General features: G+C 30.9%; 1 protein-coding gene across 4 annotated transcripts in view; it reads left to right on the plus strand.

The window, feature by feature from the left end:
• LOC114328872 (EH domain-binding protein 1) overlaps positions 1-24,374 on the plus strand; it is a 149,309-nt gene that overhangs the window by 52,698 nt on the left and 72,237 nt on the right. For all 4 annotated transcript variants that reach the window (XM_050655523.1, XM_050655522.1, XM_050655529.1 and 1 more), the window contains one exon: positions 1,542-1,749. In XM_050655523.1, the coding sequence (XP_050511480.1) occupies positions 1,542-1,749 (208 nt within the window). The remainder of the gene's footprint in view (positions 1-1,541; positions 1,750-24,374) is intronic.

A 24,374-nucleotide genomic window follows, 5' to 3' on the forward strand; every position in this document is an offset into this window, starting at 1 on the left:
CAAATCAATTGTGTTTATTGCATTTATAAAATGGTATTTTCTTTTATTTGTATAGTCTTATAAATTGTACAGGTTGTATTCGTAGATATATTATATAATTCGTAAATAATTTTTTCTTCGATTATAACGCCATCTATTGACAACTAGAATAAATGATATAAATGTCTGTAATCACAGACGTGCCTTTTTTCTGTTACATACAATTTAATGCGCTAGAAAGAAATCGAAAAACTGCGACGCACTGAAAAATGCTCATGAAAAGGACTCTAGTTGTTTAAGTAGGTACCTAATTTCTGTATTTTCCAATATAAGCAAATGAATAATCAAGAAACAAAATGTTAAGAAAACCTGAGGCTATACTTAGGTTTTAATTTCAGTATTTTATAAATGCTAAAATATTCCACAGGGTGTTCCGAACTTTTAGAAAAAAACACAGTATGATTGGTACACCCGCTATATAATGATAACTTACATGTTTTGCAACATTATTATTACAGCGATATTAACAAAGAATAAGGCTATAACATATTGAAAAAATCACTTAAATCGGACAACAGCTTTAGAAAATTACAGACATCAAAAATGCCCCATTTTTAAGGTGGTGCGTTAATTTTGCTGCTTAGTGTACTAACCATGTATACCTAATTACTACACCACTGTAAATGTAAAATGGGAACAGGACACAGCAACTAAAGCGGAAATAGAACGAGCTAGAGCAGCATTTAACAATATGAAAAAGATTTTCAGAAGCTAGGATTTGTCTCTTCTTCTAAAACTACGAGTAAAATGCTATATTTTGCCGAGCTTATTATATGGTGCGGACACCTGGACGCTCACAGGAAAAAACTATAAGCATTCGAAATGTGGGTGTTCCGGCAAAGAAAACTTTGATACCTAGCCACATATTGAGACATTACGCCGATAACAGACGTCCGACTGTGGCCGGCCACTCTGTGGATCCACAAAAGTAGTTTCCGATGATTGACCGTGGGTTCTTATGTAAAGTGGACGTTGCATCACAGACCTGTGGCCGGCCACAGTCGCTCGCATAAGAACCCACAGTAAACTACTTTTGTGGATCCACAGAGTGGCCGGCCACAGTCGCCCGTCTGTTATGGCGCTAATAAGTACTGCCCACTAGAATTGATTATCCAGGGAAGAATAGACATCAGGCAACGATCAAACAGGGGAAGACACTCCAGTGACTCCAAAATCTGCGAAAATGGTTAGGATCGGAAGTGCCGTAGGCATAGATTAGTATTTCCATGCTAATATCCAACGTTCGCAGCGAACATAGTACCTGAAGAAGATGAAGAAGAAGCAAGAGTATGAATTCAAAGCCAGAGGCGGCTATTCTTATTCCGGTTTCGGATACTTATTGAGGATTTATTATTCTGCGTATTTTTTACCGACTTTAAAATCGGTTGTATTTAGTTTGTAAAGGAAAATTGGACTTTTTTAAACTTGATAATAGCCAATAATTTTAATTAATTATAAAAGTAACTCTTTTCTGAACTAACAAATTATTATTTTATTTTAAGGGAACCCCACAAATTGCTGCTAGTATGGTCGAGGCGATCGAGAAGAGTAACTTCTGTGCCAATGAACTGGGAACGAACTCTGCAAAACCCGTACAAAGGTTTAGTAGTTTGGCCTGTTCCCGAAAACCACCAGGTTGCGGTTACGCTCTTCAAAGATCCTAGAACGAACGAGCTGGAGGACAAGGATTGGTCATTCATACTTGAAGATGTAAGTCACTTAATCACTATTTTTACTTTTAAACTACTTTATTAAAATACAGATCTCTTACTCTGTCTGATATTGTATAACTATAATATACTATTATAACGACGTATACTTCGTCTAATTTACTAACCGTTGCACGTCATCCGCGTCATAGCCTGTGACGTCGCATGATACCAACACGAAATATTTGGCGGTAGGTGTGTTCTTTTTTAGAATCATTTTGCCGAGTACACTGGAATTACAGCCACTAGACATATTTTATTATATACGCGTAGAAATAATATTTGAAAATTTCTATTAATGTTAACCTAAAGAAATACACAATAATATGTTTCATTTAATTTGTATAAATGGATTATAAAGCGTTTTTATGAAGCACATTTGTTCGGAACACACTGTAACTATAATCGAACGAAGGTGACATTTTAGAATAAATTGGTAACATTTAGTTGACAGTTGCAGTGATGACACTTTATATTTGTTTATATTCTTTACTATAAGTATCTGTTCTATTATATTTACTGTTTTTATTATTTACTTTACTATAAAAAGATCATCTACTATAAAAATATAAATTTCACCTACTTTTATCACTACTTGGAATAATCGAGGTATCTGACAACTTTTTTAGTTGTTATTGTAGACATATACAAAGAAACCTATCGGCTTCTCCCAAGAGTTCGGAGCCGTTTTTTAATAATTATTAACAATGCAGTGCAAAAACGCTTGCACTGCAAATCTTAAATGATTATAACTAAAATTCTTGTTCTCTATTTCTTAAGTTTTTATTTATTTACATTGAATATTGATTTGTTTTGTTGTATAATCCACGTTTACAGTAATTATGTGATCTATTTGATTTAAAATGGATTCAGGATTTTTTTATACTTTGGCAACTATGTCAAGTTAATCTCTGGCGTAGATAATGACGTGCAACGGTAAGTAAATTAGACGGACTGTAGATAATAATAATAATAAATAACGTCTAATATGCATATGGGGCATAATATATTATCAGGCAGACATTTCCAAAGGCAATAGTCCGAGTTGTCGTTTTAAGGAAGGCAGGAGGGGGAGAAAACTTTCAGACTAAACTTCAGGAAGAAATAATAATTCTAGACCGCCGCCCCAAGATCGCAAACCTTGTATTTAAAGAACACCGGCCGTGTAAGACTACTTTTTTGAATTAAAATGTATAAACATTTTCAGTTTCTTTGCAACACGAAAATGCAGCAGCTGCATAATACTCTGCTAAATCGGAGAGTGCAGGAAGGGTCTATACCGGTTTCGGAGGTTTTTTCCTCCTCATCAGTAGTCCCATATCCTCTTCTCTCCGATTTCCCCAGGCATCACACTTTGGCCTTTCCGAATTGCAAAGAACGAAACGTCACGGATGTACTAGAGCCATATACCGAAAAACAAAGTTATCAATCGAAGTAGCACAGAAAACGACAATAAATATCGTTCCCATACCACCAGATTGACAACAGATGAAATACTTTCTTTGGTTACAACCTCCCGAGATTTTCAAAAATTATAAATCATACAGGATGCCGAGGAAATTCAGATGAAAGAATTTTAAATAATTCACAACCCATCTGCTCAGCGTGGTAAAAGTCCCAACAAGAAAGATTCCTAGTACTCAACAAAAGAATAAATGAATTAAAATGTATAAACATTTTCATTTATTTGCAACACGAAAATGCAGCAGCTGCATAATACTTTGGTTAAATCGGAGAGTGCTGGAAGAGCCTATACCGGTTTCGGAGGTTTTTTCCTCCTCATCAGTAGTCCCATATCCTCTTCTCTCCGATTTCCCCAGGCATCACGCTTTGGGCCTTTCCGAATTGCAAAGAACGAAATGTCACGGATATATTAGAGCCATCTACCGAAAAACAAAGTAAGTGTCAATCGAAGTAGCACAGAAAACCACAATAAATATCGTTCCCATAACACCAGATTGACAACAGGTGGCATACTTTCTTTGGTTACAACATCCCGAGATTTTCAAAAATTTTAAATCATACAGGATGCCGAGGAAATTAAGATGAGAGAATTTTAAATAATTCATAACCCATCTGCTCAGCGCGGTAAAAAAGTTCCAACAAGATACTTTTTTGAATATCGTTTCATTTACTTTAATCTCTTAACCATCTTTCTGTTTTGATAAGATATTGTAAATTTTTGGAATATATTTTGGGTTATGATTGAAAGTACACAAGTACAACAGTCTCACTAACTAAAGCAGCATCAGTACCTAGTCTTACATTGGGTAGATTTGTGCAGATAATAAATGAAGGATTGTTTCAAACACTATCCGTGGTACTTGTGACTTGATTTTTTGTAAATATAGTGGAGTCAAAGGAGTTTTAACTTACGGAAAAAATCAAACAAGATAGAACTTTTTGAAATAATGTATAATAAACAACATATCAAAAAGTTCTACTCCAAAAAGTGGATGCTTAATTTTTTATTAAACAAATGAACTGCGAAATTAGTTGTTTTTTTAATGTACGTACAAAATTTGAATTTTAGAAAAAAACTGACTTCACCATTGAAAAATTCAGACAATTTTACACAAAAAAACCTTATATAAAGATTTTTCTAAAATTAAATCATAATTTTTTATTTATAACGCTCGAATCGCCCCTCTCACATACATTGGTACACTGTATCGCAGCTTTCGGCGAAGCGCTCACTTGAGTTAATTTCACATAACTTTTTAACTAATTGATGAAATTAAATTTTACAAAATGAAAATCAAAGACAAACTTTAAAACTATCTTATAGTTATATTACAAAGAAAAAAATATGTGCATAAGTCCAGCGTGGGCGGAAAGTGGGACTTACATGAAGTTTTTGTTAAATTATTTCAAAAAGTGTTACTATTACAATTTTACTTATAAAAATCTAAAACTTACACAATTTACTTTTCAAACATCTTACCAAACGATGTTTCTTCAAAAACAATCTCAAAAATTTAATTCAAATGATACGACGTCTCCTCGAAAAATGTAATTTTTGAAAACTTCGTAGTTTTACACAACTGCTACTACTTTAAGAGGATAATACTTACATTTAAAGGTATATATTACAGTTTTATAGGTGTTTTTTTAAAGCTTAAGATGTAGTCTTATGGCACTAGATGCACTAAACTATTTTATTTTGAGAAGGAAATTAAAAACTTCTTTTTAAGAAAATTAAGAAAAGTAAAAAAAAATGTAATACAGAAACCGAAAAATATTAGTTAAAAAGGCATATGGTTCCAAGTTCCGCAGACATACTGTTTAACAGCTCAATATAATTTTTTTGAATTTATTAAATAACAATTAATGATCAGATTCAGATTCGGCATAATCAAAAACAAAATAGAAACATTTTTTATTGAGGTAAAATGATGAATTCACCGATATTTTTAAAATTGTTTATACAAAACAGCTTTTATTATTTAAACAATTAATAAACAATTAGCGGCTAAATCTGTGAGTAGAACTTTTTTACTTTAACATATTTATAAACCAACAAAATAGGTTTTAGAAAAATATAAGCTTGTTTGATTTGTTCCGAAACAATGCAAGTTTTCGATCTAATTGACTCCCCTAATATGAGTTTTTACCGGTGTAGGACTGTGTACGATCTGTTAGGGTCAATCCAAGCCAAGTGGTCCAAAGGTGGTTGCTTGACTGTTTTTAATATTTTTTATTTTTCTACCTCTTCAACTTCAGTCCATAGAGAGTACAGAATTCCAGTTATTTTATTTTTAAAAAATTTAGTTTGCCGATGACGGCCATTTTTGTTAAAGCGTATCGATCATTTTCACGGAAAACATGGCTTCGTTCGTTAGCCAATATTTTAACTGAGGTTTGTCCTAGAACAATAAATCAAAAATAAAACTTTTTAGAAAAGTATGCTCTAAAAAAACGGCCTATAGCATTATTTAATTGCAAACTACCCTTAAGGCCTTAAACAAACCTCAAAGTTTGAAGAGGTAAACTTTTTGAGAGTTTGAAGCATAAGGCAAGCCGATAATGGTTTGTAATTTTTTTCTGCAAAAGACATACGTACATACTTTAACCTTTAACTACCCGCGCATCAAGTTATAACATAACTACACGCGTGGCGTACTTTGTACGCCACAAGAAAATACACTTAAAAACAGCGGATTTGTTTATTTTTTTTAGAAAAAATACACTTAGTTGTTTGTTATAAACCTTATTCGGCATCAGTGAATACTTGGAGTTCCTTTTCAGTAAGCCAATTGGGATTTATAACTGGAATCATTTAATAACTGGATTCCATGATAAATAAAATTACTAATAAAAAATTTTTTAAATGTGATTTTTTACAGGAGAAAAAGTATTGTTTACAAAGAAAAATATATTTTTTGCCATAATGACTAAAAAACAATTAAAATATGTACTTATATTACGACTTATAGTAATATAATCCTGGGGTATATTGTCCACCACCGGAAACAACAAATAATAAAATGTAAATTACGATCTTTCCAGAACGCCGATTATAACGAAACTAAAACCAAATTGTAAAGCACATTCCAGTGATAGGTTAGAAAAATAAGCAAGGTCAAAAATTAAATTTTTAAAGATATTTCCAGTAGAATTCTTATATCTGGCGTACAAAGTACGCCAGCGCGTGTAGTTAAAGGTTAAATAAAAAAGTTTGAGCTTTGAGACTTGAGTAAATTTTTTCAAAAAAAAAAAAATCTCAAAAACGTAATTTTTTGAAAAATCTCAAAGTTTGACCCCTTATATCTCTGATGGGCACGGATTAAAAAATTTGAAATTTGGCTAAATGTTAGCCCCTAGCAAGTAGAATAAGGAGTAAAAATTTGAAGTTGCAGACTTACGTCATATAGTAGTTACAGGCCTGAAAAAATGGTCAAAAATCAAAATGGTCACAATTTGAGCGTTTGCGGGCAGGGTAATTAAAATTCAAATAAACTGTCAAATGAAATAAAAATTAATCTATTTTCACCAGATTTCACAATGAATATAAATTTATACAGGGTGGGCCAAAGAAAAGAGGCCACCTCGATATTTGGCAATAGTTACCTATTAGATTTTAAGGAAATGCCGAAATAGGTCCATTTTTATTTTTATATATTGCAACTTTTTGGGATATATTTCATATTACGTGACGTCATCCATCAGAGCGTGATGATGTAATCAATGTTTTTTTTTTAAATGCGAATGGCAACTAAAAATACATTGTACTGCTGTCAGAAAATAGAAAAAATGTTTATTTCACAAATAAACATTTCTTTTCGCTTAACTTAAATCACAAACAGCCTCCCACTTACCTCTTGACAGTTTGGACATTTAATTTAAGCGAAAAGCAATGTTTATTTGCGAAATAATATATTTTTTTCAATTTTATGACAGCAATAAAATGTATTTTGAGTTAAATAAATTACATAAATTCTACTTTTTGTGTCAATTAATTTAATTCAAAAATTATTTTTTGGCCACCCTGTATAAATAATTATATTATTGTTTATACTACTGAACAGAGAATTGAACACTCTTTCAAATGAGATAACATACGACCCCTATTACCATTAAAACAATAATCAATTACGTCATCACGCCCAGGTGGATGACGTCACTGACGATGACACGTCATGGAGACGTATGAAATATATATAAAACAATTGTAATTTAAAAATAAAAATCGACCTGTTTCGGCATTCCCTTAAAATCTAATAACTGCCAAATATCAAGGTGAACTCTTTTCTTTGGCCAACCCTGTATAAATTTGTATTCATTGTGAAATCTGGTGAAAATGGATTAATTTTTATTTCATTAGACAGTTTATTTGAATTTTAATTACTATGCCCGCAAACGCTCAAATTTTGACCATTTTGATTTTTGACCATTTTTTCAGGCCTGTAACTCCTATATGACGTAAGTCTGCAACTCCAAATTTTTACTCCTTATTCTACTTGCTAGGGGCTAACATTTAGCCAAATTTCAAATTTTTTCATCCGTGCCCATCAGAGATATAAGGGGTCAAACTTTGAGATTTTTCAAAAAATTACGTTTTTGAGATTTTTTTTTGAAAAAATTTACTCAAGTCTCAAAGCTCAAACTTTTTTATTTAAAGTATGTACGTATGTCTTTTGCAGAAAACAATTACAAACCATTATCGGCTTGCCTTATGCTTCAAACTCTCAAAAAGTTTACCTCTTCAAACTTTGAGGTTTGTTTAAGGCCTTAAGGGTAGTTTGCAATTAAATAATGCTATAGGCCGTTCTAAAAAGTTTTATTTTTGATTTATTGTTCTAGGACAAACCTCAGTTAAAATATTGGCTAAAGAACGAAGCCATGTTTTCCGTGAAAATGATCGATACGCTTTAACAAAAATGGCCTCATCGGCAAACTAAATTTTTTAAAAATAAAATAACTGGAATTCTGTACTCTCTATGGACTGAAGTTTAAGAGGTAGAAAAATAAAAAATATTAAAAATAGTCAAGCAACCAACTTAATTTATATTGGACCACTTGGCATGGATTGACCCGTTAGTTAAGTTAATTTGAATATTGCTAAAGTAACTTTTTCACCTATAGGGATGTCAGGAATGTAGCATTATCAATTATTTTTGACTCATATCAATGAAAGCCGCAAAACAATAGCGCTTTGTTTCCAAATCTCAATTTATTTTGATGGTAATTACATATATTGCCCCACCATTGTGTGTTCACTGATAATTCATGTATATGAACTGCATCCTGCGCTTTAACAATAACTTTCACGGTAATTTTGAAAGACCAATAATAGATTAATTTGCTCGTTAGGGAGTAACTTCTGACTTGTTACCCAGTGTAGGGATTAGGGATCAATATCAATCTAAACTGATATTTTTGTAAAAACAGACGAAAGAAAGTAGCATAGTTAAGCCAGGATTGAATATAATAATATTGTCTAATAACTTTATCTGAATAATTTTTTGTAGTCTTTCGATTATGAAATCAAATCTATTAGACTAAGGGCCGGTGGTTCGAACGCTAATCAACCATGATCATTATTAAATATTTAATTACTGCCACCAAAACTGTCAATGTCAACTTTGTTTGGGTTGCTGAAAACATAATTAATTACAATTATGAGATTTATTATTAATTATGTTAATAATTATTGTTATATTAATTGATTATAGTCTCAGAATTGTAATTAATTATGTTTTGACAACCCAAACAAAGTTGACATTGACAGTAATTAATTATTTGATAATGATCATTGTTGATTAGCGTTCGAACAACCGGCCCTAAGGGCCGGTTGTTCGAACACTAATCAAAAATGATCATTATCAAATATTTAATTACTGTCACAACTGTCAATGTCAACTTTGTTTGGGTTGCTGAAAACATAATTGTTGATTACAATTATAGTTAATCAATTATGTTAATAATTGTTATGTTAATTGATTAACTAGTCTCATAATTATAATCAATTATGTTTTCAGCAACCCAACCAAAGTTGACATTGACAGTTGTGACAGTAATTAAATATTTGATAGTGATCATTGTTGATTACTGTCACCAACTGTCAATGTCAACTTTGATTGGGTTGCTGAAATCATAATTATTGATTACAATTATGAAATTACTTAATTAATTATGTTAATAATTGTTATGTTAATTGATTTTAATTGATTAACTAATCTCATAATTATAATCAATTATGTTTTCAGCAACCCAATAAAAGTTGACATTGACAGTTTGTGACAGTAATTAAATATTTGATAGTGATCATTGTTGATTATAATTAAGTCCCCATAACAACCATCAAATAACACCCCTCAGTCATACGTCAATCAGTTGATTGTAATCAATTATGTTAATTATCATTATGCTAATTAACATAATTTATTGATTTATTAATTATTAATTAACATAACAATTATTGTTTTTTTCAGCAACCCAAACAAAGTTGACATTGACAGTTGGTGACAGTAATTAAATATTTGATAATGATCAGTTGATTCCATTTTTGATTAGCGTTCGAACAACGGTCCCTAAGAGCCGGTATAGGTGAAATTTGCTAATCATTTTAGACGCGATAAGAGCCTATACCTTAAATAGTAGAACATAATAGGAAACGTATGAACACTATGCCGTCACTTTTTAGGGGTACATGCGTCGACAGTGGCCCGTCAAATTTTCTACTTATGGACGGGATAAATATCTAAATTAAAAGGTACCCTCCCTCACTCCCAGAATTTAATTATTTTAATTTTTTTAAAGTTATATGACTATCAAAAACTTCATTTTTTGTTTTTAAGTTTTTTGTTTTTAATAAAATTTCAATAAATTCATACACATAGTTGGGGCTTTTACAAAACACTATTTTTTATAGACCCGTAGGTTGAGTGTACATAATTAAAAAAAAAATTAGAAAAAAATGCGTAAGCACCTACCTATAACTTTTTTTTTTGAGATGGCTGCAGGTCTATTTTTTTATTTTGTATATTTTATTAAACACTAATTTCTAATTTTTTTCAGATTTTTCTGTAAGGTACGCCACCTTCAAAAATAAAAAAAACTGTTTTAGAAGGTTTTTGGGGGTATTAAACGTGTTTCTCCCATTTTTAAATGTTGTAAAGGACTTTTAGTCAGTCGTGTACATATTATAGCCTATAAAAAACATTGATTTGATCTATTTTCAAGTATATAAAATAGTGAAAATCCCCCAAACCGTCTAAAAAACACTTTTTCGGATTTCTGAAGGTGGCGAATTTTATGGGAAAATCTGAAAAAATTAATATAGTGTTAGTCTGGGCTGATTATCGGAGAATAGGCCATTTTGGGGAAAAGGTATTTACCAGCCATTTTATTGCTGGAATAGAAGCTTATGATTATATATATTAATAATATAGGTATCCAAAGTCCGCAGATAATAAATAGTAATCCGCAGATAGTGTGCTACTTTTTTTATTAACTAAATGGCGCCCCCAAATCATGTTTTTTTTTTCAATTTTTGCTCCATAACTCCGAACATTTTAACTTTACACCAAAAACATCCTAATAAAAATTCACCGAAATTAAATTCTGCATAAAGACATGTTTTTCCCCATATGCTCCGACGAAAATTTTCCTCGGAAAATGCGGGTTTCCCAACAAAATCTTTAAATTTCAAATAAAGTTTTAGATAAGAAATTATCTACCAATAATTAAATAACTCGGTGACATAAAAGTTTTCTTGGTTTAGATTATAGTTTCAGAAGCCGGTGAAAATTAAACGAATATTTTAGCAACAATTCAATTGTTAATTAATAAGTTACGGTCGCAATAATAACCAAAATAATTATGATACACTGATCAAACTTTGAAATCTTATAAATATAAGATGCCTATTTAATATTTTGTCGACAAAATATAAATTTTTAATTTTTTTGAATAATCTTTAAATGTTTTTAAAAAAATAGTTATAAACAAATTAACGTTTGTCAGAAAGTTTTTATTATATTCTAATTTTAAAAAATAGGTAAAACGATTTTGAACCTATTTCAAAGATCTTGAAAATGAATGCTTTAAAACTTTTTTGCAACCATTTGCAAAAAAGTTATGAAACAGCAAAGTAAACATACGATTACTACGTTGTTTATATATTTTTTAATTCTTTCAAAGCGTAAAAGTGAGTTTAAAGTACAAGCTAATTACTTACAAAAAATATCGATTATTAGTTTAATGGTTATATTTGAATTAAAGATTATAAATATTTTTTTTTGTAATTTACACGTGCGAAAGTAGACTAATACAGTACCGTAGCTAATAACATTTTCACTCGAAGCGACGACCGTCAGCGACGTACAGTAGTTAATAAATAAAATTAAGCTTCGGCTCTGTATCAAGCCTATTTTCGCGCTAAAAACTACAAAAAAAACATTTTTAATCTTTGATTAATATATTATAACCATTGAACTAATGTTTGATATTTTTTGAGAGTAATTAGTTTGTACCATAAACTCACTTTTAAGCTTTGAAACAATTAAAACAAATTATAAAAAACGGAGTTTACTTTGCTGTTTCATAACTTTTTTGCAAATGGTTGGAAAAATTTTTTAAAGCATTCGTTTTCAAGACCTTTGAAATACGCATTTTAAGTATTTTTTAAAATTATAATATAATAAACAATTTCTGAGAAATGTTAATATGTTTATAACTATTTTTGTTAAACATTTAAAGATTATGCAAAAAAATTAAAAATTTATAGAAGAAGGCATTATTTTTATTTTCAATTCAGAGACCATTACCCCTTTTCTATGGCCATTTCGAACCCTTTAGTTCTCATCAGGAAAGTTATCGTAATGATGCTCTGAAAAGAAAATAAAAATCCTTGCCTTTTATGTTAACTATAAATTATAATTAACGTTCAGACTCGTGAGCGACATCTAGTAACAAATTGTCGAAACCAAAAGACTCCATCTTTAAACAAATAAATGTTTAAAAATTTAATAAAATCTTTGGATTTCTTAGTTCGGAAACAGATTCTCTCTTATACCTATGCCCCATCCTTCTACAATTTACAAGGAATAAAGGGTGATGAATGCAGAGACGTGGGGGTCTAAATAGTTGCACTCCACTACACGTCAATTCATCGAGGCAAAGATCAACGAAACTGTCTCCTAATACTCAAAACGTGAGTAAGAACGTAGGTAGAAGAAGGCATTATTTTTATTTTCAATTCAGAGACCATTACCCCCTTTCTATGGCCATTTCGAACCCTTTAGTTCTCATCAGGAAAGTTATCGTAATGATGCTCTGAAAAGAAAATAAAAATCCTTGCCTTTTGTGTTAACTATAAAATATAATTAACGTTCAGACGCGTGAGCGACATCTAGTAACAAATTGCCCCACGTCTCTGCATTCATCACCCTTTATTCCTTGTAAATTGTAGAAGGATGGGGCATAGGTATAAGAGAGAATCTGTTTCCGAACTAAGAAATCCAAAAATTTTATTAAATTTTTAAACATTTATTTGTTTAAAGATGGAGTCTTTTGGTTTCGACAATTTGTTACTAGATGTCGCTCACGCGTCTGAACGTTAATTATATTTTATAGTTAACATAAAAGGCAAGGATTTTTATTTTCTTTTCAGAGCATCATTACGATAACTTTCCTGATGAGAACTAAAGGGTTCGAAATGGCCATAGAAAGGGGGTAATGGTCTCTGAATTGAAAATAAAAATAATGCCTTCTTCTACCTACGTTCTTACTCACGTTTTGAGTATTAGGAGACAGTTTCGTTGATCTTTGCCTCGATGAATTGACGTGTAGTGGAGTGCAACTATTTAGACCCCCACGTCTCTGCATACATCACCCTTTATTCCTTGTCAATTGTAGAAGGATGGGACATAGGTATAAGAGAGAATCTGTTTCCGAACTAAGAAATCCAAAGATTTTATTAAATTTTTAAACATTTATTTGTTTAAAGATGGAGTCTTTTGGTTTCGACAATTTGTTTTTAAAAATTTATATTTTGTCGACAAAATATTAAATAGGCATCACATCTTTATAATCTTTCTAAGTTTGATCAATGTCTCATGATTATTTTAGTTGTTATTGCGACTGTAAATTGTTAATTAACAATTGAATTGTTGCTAACATTATTGTTTAATTTTCACCGGCTTCTGCAGTTATAATATATAGCAAGAAAGCTTTTATTTCACCAAGTTATTTAATTATTGATAAATAATTACTTGCCCAAAAAATTTATTTGAAAATTCGAGATTTTGTTGGGAAAACCCACATTTTCCGAGGAAAATAATTTTCGTCGGGGCAAATCGGGAAAAACATGTCTCTATGTAAAATTAAATTGGGGTGAATTTTTATTTGAGTGTTTTTGGTGTAAAGTTAAAATCTTCGGAGTTATAGACCAATAATTGAAAAAAACACGATTTGAGGGCGCCATTCTGGTAAATAACCTTTCTTTGTACTTTACTAATTAGACCAGCTTATTATAACTATTTTTTTTTTCAAAATTTAAAGATTATGCAAAAAAACGAAAAATTTATATTTTGTCGATAAAATATTAAATAAGCATCTCATCTTTATATTATAATCTTTAGAAGTTTGATCAATGTATCATGATTATTTTGGTTATTATTGCGATCGTAAATTGTTAATTAACAATTGAATTATTGCTAAAATATTCGTTTAATTTTCACCGGCTTCTGGAATTACAATCTATACCAAGAAAGCTTTGATGTCACAAGTTATTTAATTATTGATTAATAATTACTTCCCTAAAACTTTCTTTGGAAATTAGAGATTTTGTTGGGAAAACCCGCATTTTCCGAGGAAAATTTTCGTCGGAGCAAATCTGGAAAAACATATCTCTGTGAAGAATTTAATTTCGGTGAATTTTTATTTGAGTGCTTTTGTTGTAAAGTTAAAATCTTCGGATTTATAGAGCAAAAATTGAAAAAGCACGATTTTCGGGAGCCATTTTGTTTATAAAAAAAGTAGCACACTATCTGACATTGCATACCTATATGATTAATATATAGGATCTTATAATTCGATTCCAGCAATAAAATTGCTGGTAAATAACTTTTCCATGAATTTTGCTAATTAGTCCAGAGTATTGATAAAATACATAAAATAAAAAAATAGACCTGCAGCCACTTCCAAAAAAGGTTATACGCTTTAAAAAAAAATTAATTTTATTGAAGTTATGTACGCTCAACCTAAGGGTCTATAAAAATATACGTGTTTTGTAAAAGCCTTAACTATGCGTGCGGATTTTTTGAAATTTTAAAATTGATTGCATCCCACTTAAAAAAAATAAAAACGAAAAATTAAGTTTTTGATTGTGGGAGAAGGGGGTGGTCGGTTAAAATTACGCCGTCTTGTTTTTTTAATCACATACAACTTAAAAAATAAAAAAAAAATTCTGGGAGTGAAGGAGGTATGGTGGTACTCCGTCCTCAGGAACGTCCCATGTTGGTCGGGGGTAGTTACCCCCTATGATAGGGGTTGATGAAGTAAACACTACTCGCTGTATACGTATTTATTTACCAACTCTAAGTATAACAGTAAAGAGTTGGTGTGCTTACGGTATAACCATCTGAACGAATGATAATTGATAACAGATCGAATTAGAAACCATCAGGCTTCTTCTGCTGAATGTATATGTAAAGTGTAAGGTGTTGTTGTTTTGAATGCTGATACAGCGTGGCCGTGAATTACAATAATATTGACTAGCTGACCAAGCGTTATTGCCGATTAGTGTCCTTGTGTTGAGAAATCTGTGTCACCTACTTAATTGAAAACAAACGTGGTGTTTGTTTTTCTAGGACATTTAAAAATTAAATGACTATGTGTTGCTCTTATTTTTGGATGCTGATAATCCTGATACAGAGGGTACCTTTTAAGTTATTTATCCCGTCCATAAGTGGAAAGTTTTATGTGTCACTGTCGACGTATGTGCCACTAAAAAGTGACTGCACAGTGTTCATACGTTTTCTTCTAGGTTCTACTTTTAGAGTTCAACTTAGATTTTCGATCTCCTATGTGTCCTCTTCCTTAGTTTTTATATCGTATGAAATTCATCAGATATTACAAAAATTATTCAAACATTCTGAATACTATTCACCACCCACACATACACACTTCTTCACATTTTGAAATATGTTAATAATTAAGAAAGTTTTGTGTATTTTATCCATATTTTTGTTCTTTCATTTAAAAAAATTTAGCGACTATTCCGACAAGGGCGGATCCAGGACCGATTTTCGGGAGGGGCCATGAACTTTTTTTGGGGTGGTGTACCGGAGGGTTTGGGGGTAATTTTTAAAAATTAGGATTACAATAGTGAGTTTTAAGGCACTTTTCACACACTTTTGAGTACCATAGAGACATTCAAAACTTATAGTTATTAAAGTATTATTAAAGTACCGATTCCTACACGTTTCTTCGGATTCATGTGCAGTTCTTTCAACAAGTTTAATACTATTTTTCCCATGCTTCTACTGTCAGGCCTCGTTCTTCCCCTCTTTATAGATGATTTCCACTAATTATTTTTACATTCTCATAAGCGCCAATGAACTTGACAAAGTCTTCACGAATGTTGTTATTGTGTATGTATCTCAAATTTAGAGAAAGATGTTCCACGTGGGATACGTCGGTCATTTCCTCAAATATGACAGAGTAATTATTTGCACTTTGAACCTGATTAATTATTTGTTCAATTATTTCTTCACCACAACATGTTATCAATTGTTTTTGACGGGTGCTACTAATGTATGTTGCTCGAGAAGATGCAGTGGATAGGTATTGTTTAAAAGTCTTATCTTCTGATGCGAGTTTAAACCTTAACAATTCCCCTCATTGCTAGGTCCAGCATCTTCGTCTAGAAGCAGCAGGCTATCATCACGATGGCCTCTTAGAGGAATATTTTGTCGACCTAAGAACACTATAGATTTTACTATTTATCATAGTCTTTCTCTATTTTCTTGTATCTGTTTAGACCTCTGAGAGTCTATCTGGTTAATGACTGACTTTTGTGAGTTGCGATAACTTTGTAGAAAATCCAGCCCAACCTGAACGCACTCCTTATGGTATGATGTTTTTTCATGGGTGTGTATGGCTCCGTCTTTGACCATGAGTTTGGAGAAACATGTTAAAGGTTTCGTGACAAGGCTTTGGGTTATCATCCCTTTATTGTGACCATATTTTTCGTTAGAAAAATAGAACGCAATACTTGTAAACCAATCCCTTTTGACTGTGCGAAAGTACCAACCAACTCCTTTGTTCTAAGTGCTGGTGACCCAAGTAATGCTTCATTTCTTTTCTATTCTTTATATGTACAGAATATGGAAATTAATACGATTTTGATGGCTGCCAAGGTCGTTCTAAAAACATCCTAGTATGTCATTCTTGAAGCTTTCGTTACTGCTTTTGTTCAATTCTAGTGCAGAAAACATATTTATCTCCTGTTTTATACATATATATGTAACAATAAAACACTGAAAACGTTTGTTTTCTATACTTCCACAAAATTTATTATAACTAAGTGACTACAGCTGTTTCGGCGGAGTGCCTTTCTCAAGTGATATAGTTTACAATGTGTTTGCCTTTTTAAGTTCTTCAACTGAAGAGGTCTCCGTATATCATAAACCTACCCATACTGACACAACTATACACAATTCATCATCCCATCCTACACAACACAAATTAGCAGCCTACCATAGCATGATACATAGACTGACAGAAATTCCCATGACAAAAAATAACTTCGAGATAGAACTAAACATCATTAAACAAATAGCAGTAAACAACGGCTATAACGAACAAACAGTTAACAAAATTTTAAACCAAAAACTCCATAAGAAAGCCCTGAAATTAGTGTATCCACCACCACAGAAAGAACCCAGTACCTTCTGCTCTCTCACATATACTGGCAAGATAACAACAAAGATAGCCAGATACATAAAAAAGAAAGGAATAACACCAGCTTTCAGAACTAACAACAACTTAAGCAAATATATTAAGAACAATAAAAGCCGAAAGAGAAAGCAACTACAGCGTGGTGTGTACAAACTAACTTGTGGTGACTGTCCGAAAACGTACATCGGTTAAACTGGCAGAACTTTTGACAAACGGATAGCAGAACACAAAAGGGCATTCAACAATAGAAAAACAGACACTTCTACATACGCACTTCACCTTCTAGATCATAATCATTCTTTCAATGAAGAGTTTCAAATTCTACATATTCAAAATAAAGGCCTTAAGCTATCTTTTTTAGAATCTATGGAAATTAATAAACTGAAAAAGACAGATATAATTCTGAATGACCAACTCGAGACAAACAGCTTCCCACTCCTCAACCTCTTCAGTTGAAGACTTAAAAAGGCAAACACATTGTAAACTATATCACTTGAGAAAGGCACTCCGCCGAAACAGCTGTAGTCACTTAGTTATAATAAATTTTGTGGAAGTATAGAAAACAAACGTTTTCAGTGTTTTATTGTTAGATAAAATGAACTTCCATCAAGTAACGGTCGAATCCATCAATTATTTACATATATATGTGTTTGAAAGTAAAACGTTTTGAACTGCAAATATCTAAATTTATATTTTTTTAAATTCTCGGAGGGGGCCATGGCCCCCATGGCCCCCATGGCCCCCTCCCTGGATCCGCCCTTGTATTCCGACGAGTTGTGTAAGTTTAAATACGTAAACAATGTGTTTAAATCTAAAAGTATGTAGGTAGACGACTCATAATAATCAGTCAATTACAACACAAACAGAACACAATTATTATTTCGGTACCCACGTGTCTATTTTGAGAGATGTTCATCTATTTAAATGTATTATACTTATTTATACATTCAGCAGCATAGTAAACAAGGACGTAATCAATCAGAATAAATCAATAATAATAATAAATAACCATAATAAACTTGTCGATGATGATTACTGAATTATAGATATTGCACTTTAAAGTACCTGAAAAATTCTTTGATTATTTTATTAATTGTTCCTTTCTCATCTAGTTTCAGTCTGAGACAAGCATTATTATTTTTTTCATTCATTGCAATATTATAAAAACTACGTATACAGAGTGATTCATTAATGTCCAATCTTGGAGTCGTAGATTCTAGACCTCAAAATATCAATATAACCGAAATCACTTAAGGAGGGGGTATGGTTTGAAATCAACATATCAAGCACATTTTTGTGAATTTTTTTCGAAGCTATGGTACAAATATTTTATTTTTAAATTAAATAAACATATTAAGTACAATTCAAGGAATGCTTAGAAAAAAATCCAATCCAAAATATTGGAAAATAAGCCATTGGTGACAAATTTTGACAGGCAGCTCACAAAAGAATGGATTTTGCGGTGGACATCAGAACTCGTCACTCGATCATACGAAACAAAAAATTCAAAAAGATTTAATAAGCTTATGAGTTTCACGAGGTCACAACGTCGAGTTTTTTTTATTTTTAATGATTTTTGAATTTTGGTATCACTCAGAAATCAAAAAAAATGAAATTTTTAGTAAAAATTTTGTGAAAATCAACAGACTTATTATTGTTGAACAAAAAATAAGCAAAAAAAGAAAAATATCTCGACGTTGTTACCTCATGAAATGTCTAAAGAAAATATTTGCAAAATATCAGATAGATCGGCCCAGTAGTATTTCAGTTACAATGTCCACCGCATTAGAAAAAGCAGTTTTGAGAAAAAGGCGTTTAAAGTTTTGACAACTGCATCTTCATCTTCTTATTTGTCTGCCAGATCGTAAAGTGATGCACATTGGAATATGTTTTTTAAATCTACAAAAGAGAAGGCGAACAGTTGTTTAACGTTTCTCACTACGCTCAAGCGTGCTGGCGCGAAGCCGTGGCAACGCGAGTCGAAGGTAGGGATATTCAGCACCCTGTATCTCTGGTAATTTTACTCCGATTATTTTGAAATTTGCAGAGAGTATTCTTGGAAGTATGCACTTTTATTTGAAATAATAAAAAAAATTAAATATTTCAAACCATACCCCCTCCTTAAATAAAATGTGGCTTCTTACTCAGTTACAGGGTGTTTTATTTAAAAATTTAAAAACTATTATTTGTATCCATTACTGTAAAGCTATACTCAGTGCCATTAGAAGTGTTACACCCAGAAGGAATCATTTCTACAGTTCTTGAACTAAATTTTTATATATCTATAAAATCAATTTCATAAATATTTCCATATTAAGAACAATATTACTGATTATTTCATTCATAGAGATTCTGACCATACAAACCTCTACAGAAATAAAAATTTCACCGATTATTTCATTCATAGGAGATATTGACCAATAGAAAGCTACATAAATAAAAATTAAAGTGATAATTTTTGATAATATCCCGTCGTCAAGTATATTACGTCAGATGCCCTTCGTTGCTATGAAAAAATACATTCAGTGACATTAATGACAATTAATGTTTTAAAAATTATAAAAGTGATGACTTTCAACCGTCAAATATTAATACCAACTGTGAATTTCTAACGTGCTATGTACTAAGAGTATAAGTCATAAAAAAGATTTTTCGGGATTCTTCTATATTTTGAGTTATATAATTAATAAGGTATTACCAAAGTAGAAAGTAAAATAGTTAATTACTAATTTATTAATCATATTTCGTCACCATTTTCATATTTAGTTGTAATAGTTATTTCATCAGTGGTAAAAAAGACTTTAAAAAGTCCCAATAAAAAAATTTCATTTTTGACTTATACTCTTAATACGTAGCACTCTAGATTTAATTGTACTAATTTGTACTTACATAAATAAATTACAATAAAATTTTGCTTTAGAACAGTTTTATTCATGAAATAATCGCAGCAAATTGCACTCGATCTCTAAAATTATTATCGAATTTTTGCCCTCGTGACATAATTTCACTCCCCTTCGCGTCGTTAAATTAAAACTGTCAAAGTTTCACTCGGGAAAAATTCGATAATTTTGGAGCTCTTGTGCATTTACTACTGGTTATTTCATTCATAGGAGATTCTGACCAATAGAAAGCTACAGAAATAAAAATTAAACTGATGATTTTTGATAATATCCCGTCGTCAAGTATATTACGTCAGATGCCCTTCGTTGCTACGAAAAAATACATTCGTTGACATTAATGACAATTAATGTTTTAAAAATTATAAAAGGGATGACTTTCAACCATAGCCACCTTTACTTAACAAGCCATGAAGTTGAAATTTGGCAACATCTATTGGTAGACCGATTAATTCTGACAGTTCTCATTTGTTTTTAAATAATTTTCACTGTATTTACAGAGAAACTGAAATATTTTACAATATTTCGTGCTCCAAATTATAAAGAACATTAAAAGGCATGTTATTAAGATGATTTTAGTTCAATATAATATATTTTTATATAAACTTGCGTGCATATAGAAATCCGTCCACTCAAAAATTTTGTCATTTTTAATGTCTTATATTTCCTAAACCTGTTAGCAGACTTACGTGATTTTTTTAATATGTTATAGCCTAATTCTTTTACAATACCTCTGTAATAATATTGATGCTAACCAGTTAAATTTTTATGGTGTACCGGGCATTTATAAAATACTGAAATTAAAACCCAACTATAGACTCCGCTTTTCTTAACATTCCGTTTTTTTTATTAATTCGCTTATGTTTAACAACTAGCTTTGTTCTTTATCAATTCAGGTTGTTTCTAAATAAGTGCGACAAACTTTAAGTGGAAAGGAACAAAATGCAAAATTTTGACGCCTGTATTTTAAATGTAATCATTTTTTTCGAATCCTGAGAAAACTAATAAGTATTTTTGAAAAATTTAAACGCAGAATGAAAGATTACTTTATTACCGAGGGCCGAAAGTCCCTTAGAATGAATAAAAAGTTTTTTTATTGACATATTTGAAACTAAAAACCCTGTAACTTATTAAAATAAACAGAAGTTTTCAGGGACTTTCGGCCCTCGGTCCTAATGTAATCTTTCATTCTGCGTTTAAATTTTTGAAAAATACTTGATTTGTTTTCTTAGGATTCGAAAAAAATGAATCCCGTTTATATTCTTGTTATTGTTTTTTTTTTTATATAATAAACGTTACTTACAAGGAATTACTTTTAATATTATTTTGTACAAACTTCTAATTAATAATATTTTCTTGTTCGACTCAAAAAATACTATAAATTTTACCAGAATTTGTACTTTAAAATCGTAGTTTCGAAAGCGGTAGTCCGAAAGTCAGACTATCGACGTCATCAATTGCGACGTTGCCTTTTTCTCTTCATGGCTTGTAAAGTAAAGGTGGCTATGCTTTCAACCGTTAAATATTTATAACAACTGTGTGTTTAATTGTACTAATTGTACTTACATAAATAAATTACAATAAAATTTTGGTTTTGAACAGTTTTCTTCATGAAATAATCGCAACAAATTGCACTCGATCTCTAAAATTATTATCGAATTTTTGCCCTCGTGACACTTTGACATAATTTCACTCCCCTTCGGGTCGTGAAATTAAAACTGTCAAAGTGTCACTCGGGAATAATTCGATAATTTTAGAGCTCTTGTGCAGTTACTACTGATTATTTTTAATGATTTTAATTTTAAATCATGTAGTAAAATTTTTCATCACGTGTTTAATTAGTTAATCATATAATTATTATACTGGGAATAATCTACTTACATTATTATACTGAGAATAATAATTTTTAAGTATTTTGTTTCTGTTTAATTACAACGAGTTTTATAGTTTTGACAACAGCCACATTTAAGAAAATTAACCAAAATAAACTTTTTGTTCTGCAATTAATGTCAAATTGTCACGAGGAAAATACAAATCGGCAATTTTAAGCGCTCGAGTGTAATTTGGTAAGATTACCCACTTCATGAATAAAACTGTATTTATAAATCATTTTAACTAATATTATACTGATATCTTCGTCTGAATATTTGCTAAACCTGCTCATGCTGTTCACCTTGACAAGTTGTAAAACATTAAGAGGAGGGATATGGTTTGAAAATTTTGAAATTTACGAAATTTTTAAATTTTTAATTAAAATTCCATAACTTCAAGAATCTTCTCCGAAAATTTTAGATTGATCAGATCAAAATTACCTTAAATATAGCATATTGAATATAAAGCAGATTTGCAGCAGCTTCGCGCCATCGCGCTTGTGTTCAGCGTAGTGAGAAACGTTAAATAGCTGTTCCCCTTCTCTTTTGTAAATTACTCCGCGATTATAAAACATTCCGGTGTGCATCACTTTTCGATTCGACATAAATAATTGAAAATAAAGTTGTCAAAACTTCAAACGCGTTTTTCAAAATATTATGATATTATATCCTAAGTCCTAAAGCATAAAACAATCGTTATTTAACTAATAAAAACCAAATGTTGACCATATTAAAGTTTAAAATATTATTTTATAATTTGTTACAATTAGGGGTAGTTTTCACCCTTAAAAAAGCAAAAGCGTTCAACGGCTCAATATAGAAAATTAACTAGAGGGCGAAATGAGCCTAATTCCAAATTTCTGTACAAATCGATGCTGGACGAAAAAATTGCGAGGTTTTGCCATTTTCTTTATTTTCTCTCCTATAAACAGTTTCCAACTTAGGAACGGAAACCATCCAAAATAAAATATTTATAAATGTATAAACATTTTCAATTTCTTTGCAATCCGAAAATGCAGCAGCATTATACTCAGTATTTCTGTGTTACTTGATTGATAACTTATTTTGTTAAAATATTTATGTTTATATTTGTGGTTATTTTCCAGAAAATATACTAATTAAAATGTAAAATGCCACAAGAAAAATAACTAAAATATTAAAGAAAAATGGCTTTAGAACATAGTGATTGATCTCCTGCATCATATCTTATATATGCAATAACAATAAAATATTGTAAATAGACGGACATTTACTTATCGGAAGATGTCGGCGCAAATAATAAACCGATAATAATATTGTTTATAAATAGACCGATTTAATCTGTTGTCTAACTACGCATTTATGTTGAAGAAATCTGTTTTGTTCACTTGCATCAACTTTGCAAGCAATTATCGCGAAAATATCTGTCGTCAACTTATTTTGGAGCATTGGCTATTTTACAAAAGGTTGATGACTGTACCTTTACTTACATTGTGATATATATTAAGAAGTTTCGTTTAGTGGAGTCAATGGAGCTTTTAATTACGGAAAAATCAAACGAGATAGAAATTTTTATAATTTCATTAAGAAATGTATCATAAACAACATAGCAAACAGTTCTACTCCAAAAGTGGGTGCTTAATTTTTTATCTATTAAACGATTGAACTGCGAAATTAGTTGTTTTTTTTTAAATACCTTTGAAAATATAAATTTTAGAAAACAAACTGTCCTGACCATTGAAAAATTCAGAAAATTTTACACAAAAAACCTTATACAATATGTCCCTGTAAGTTGGAACCATATGGAAAACTTTTTTATTATTAATTTTACGAAATAGTTATTTTCCTAACAAGTGCAGAAAGTCATACTTTTCCGCACGAGATTGCAATTTGCCGAACGACGCGAAGCGGAGTTCGGCAAGCAGTCGAGTGCGGAAAAGAGACTTTCCGCAAGAGTTAGGAACAGTATTTTTTCTACGAGCGTTTAAAAAATGACTACGTCTTAATCAATTAATTGAATTAATTAAATATGAAAATACACAAATTAATTATTTGACAAGGTTGTCAAAACCAAACTTTCAATATGGTTAGCATGACGACGATCTTGGTTTGCATGACGACGATTCAAAACCACTGTTATTGTCTACTGATTTGACTTTCGAATAGTATGTCAAAATAATTTTATTTCATCGAATTGTCAGTAGTAATTGCACAAGAGCTCTGAAATTCTATATTAATTTCAGAGATCGTGTGCAATTTGTTGCGATTATTTCATGAATAAAACTGTTCAAAACCAAAATTTAATTGTAATTTATTTATGTAAGTACAAAGTACCATTAAACACACAGTTTTTATAAATATAATGTGACGATTGAAAGTCATCACTTTTATAATTTTTAAAACATTAATTGTCATTAATGTCACTGAATGTATTTTTTCGTAGCAACGAAGGGCATCTGACGTAATATGCT

This window comes from Diabrotica virgifera, chromosome 1 (assembly GCF_917563875.1).
Source record: "Diabrotica virgifera virgifera chromosome 1, PGI_DIABVI_V3a".
Lineage (NCBI taxonomy): Eukaryota > Metazoa > Arthropoda > Insecta > Coleoptera > Chrysomelidae > Diabrotica > Diabrotica virgifera.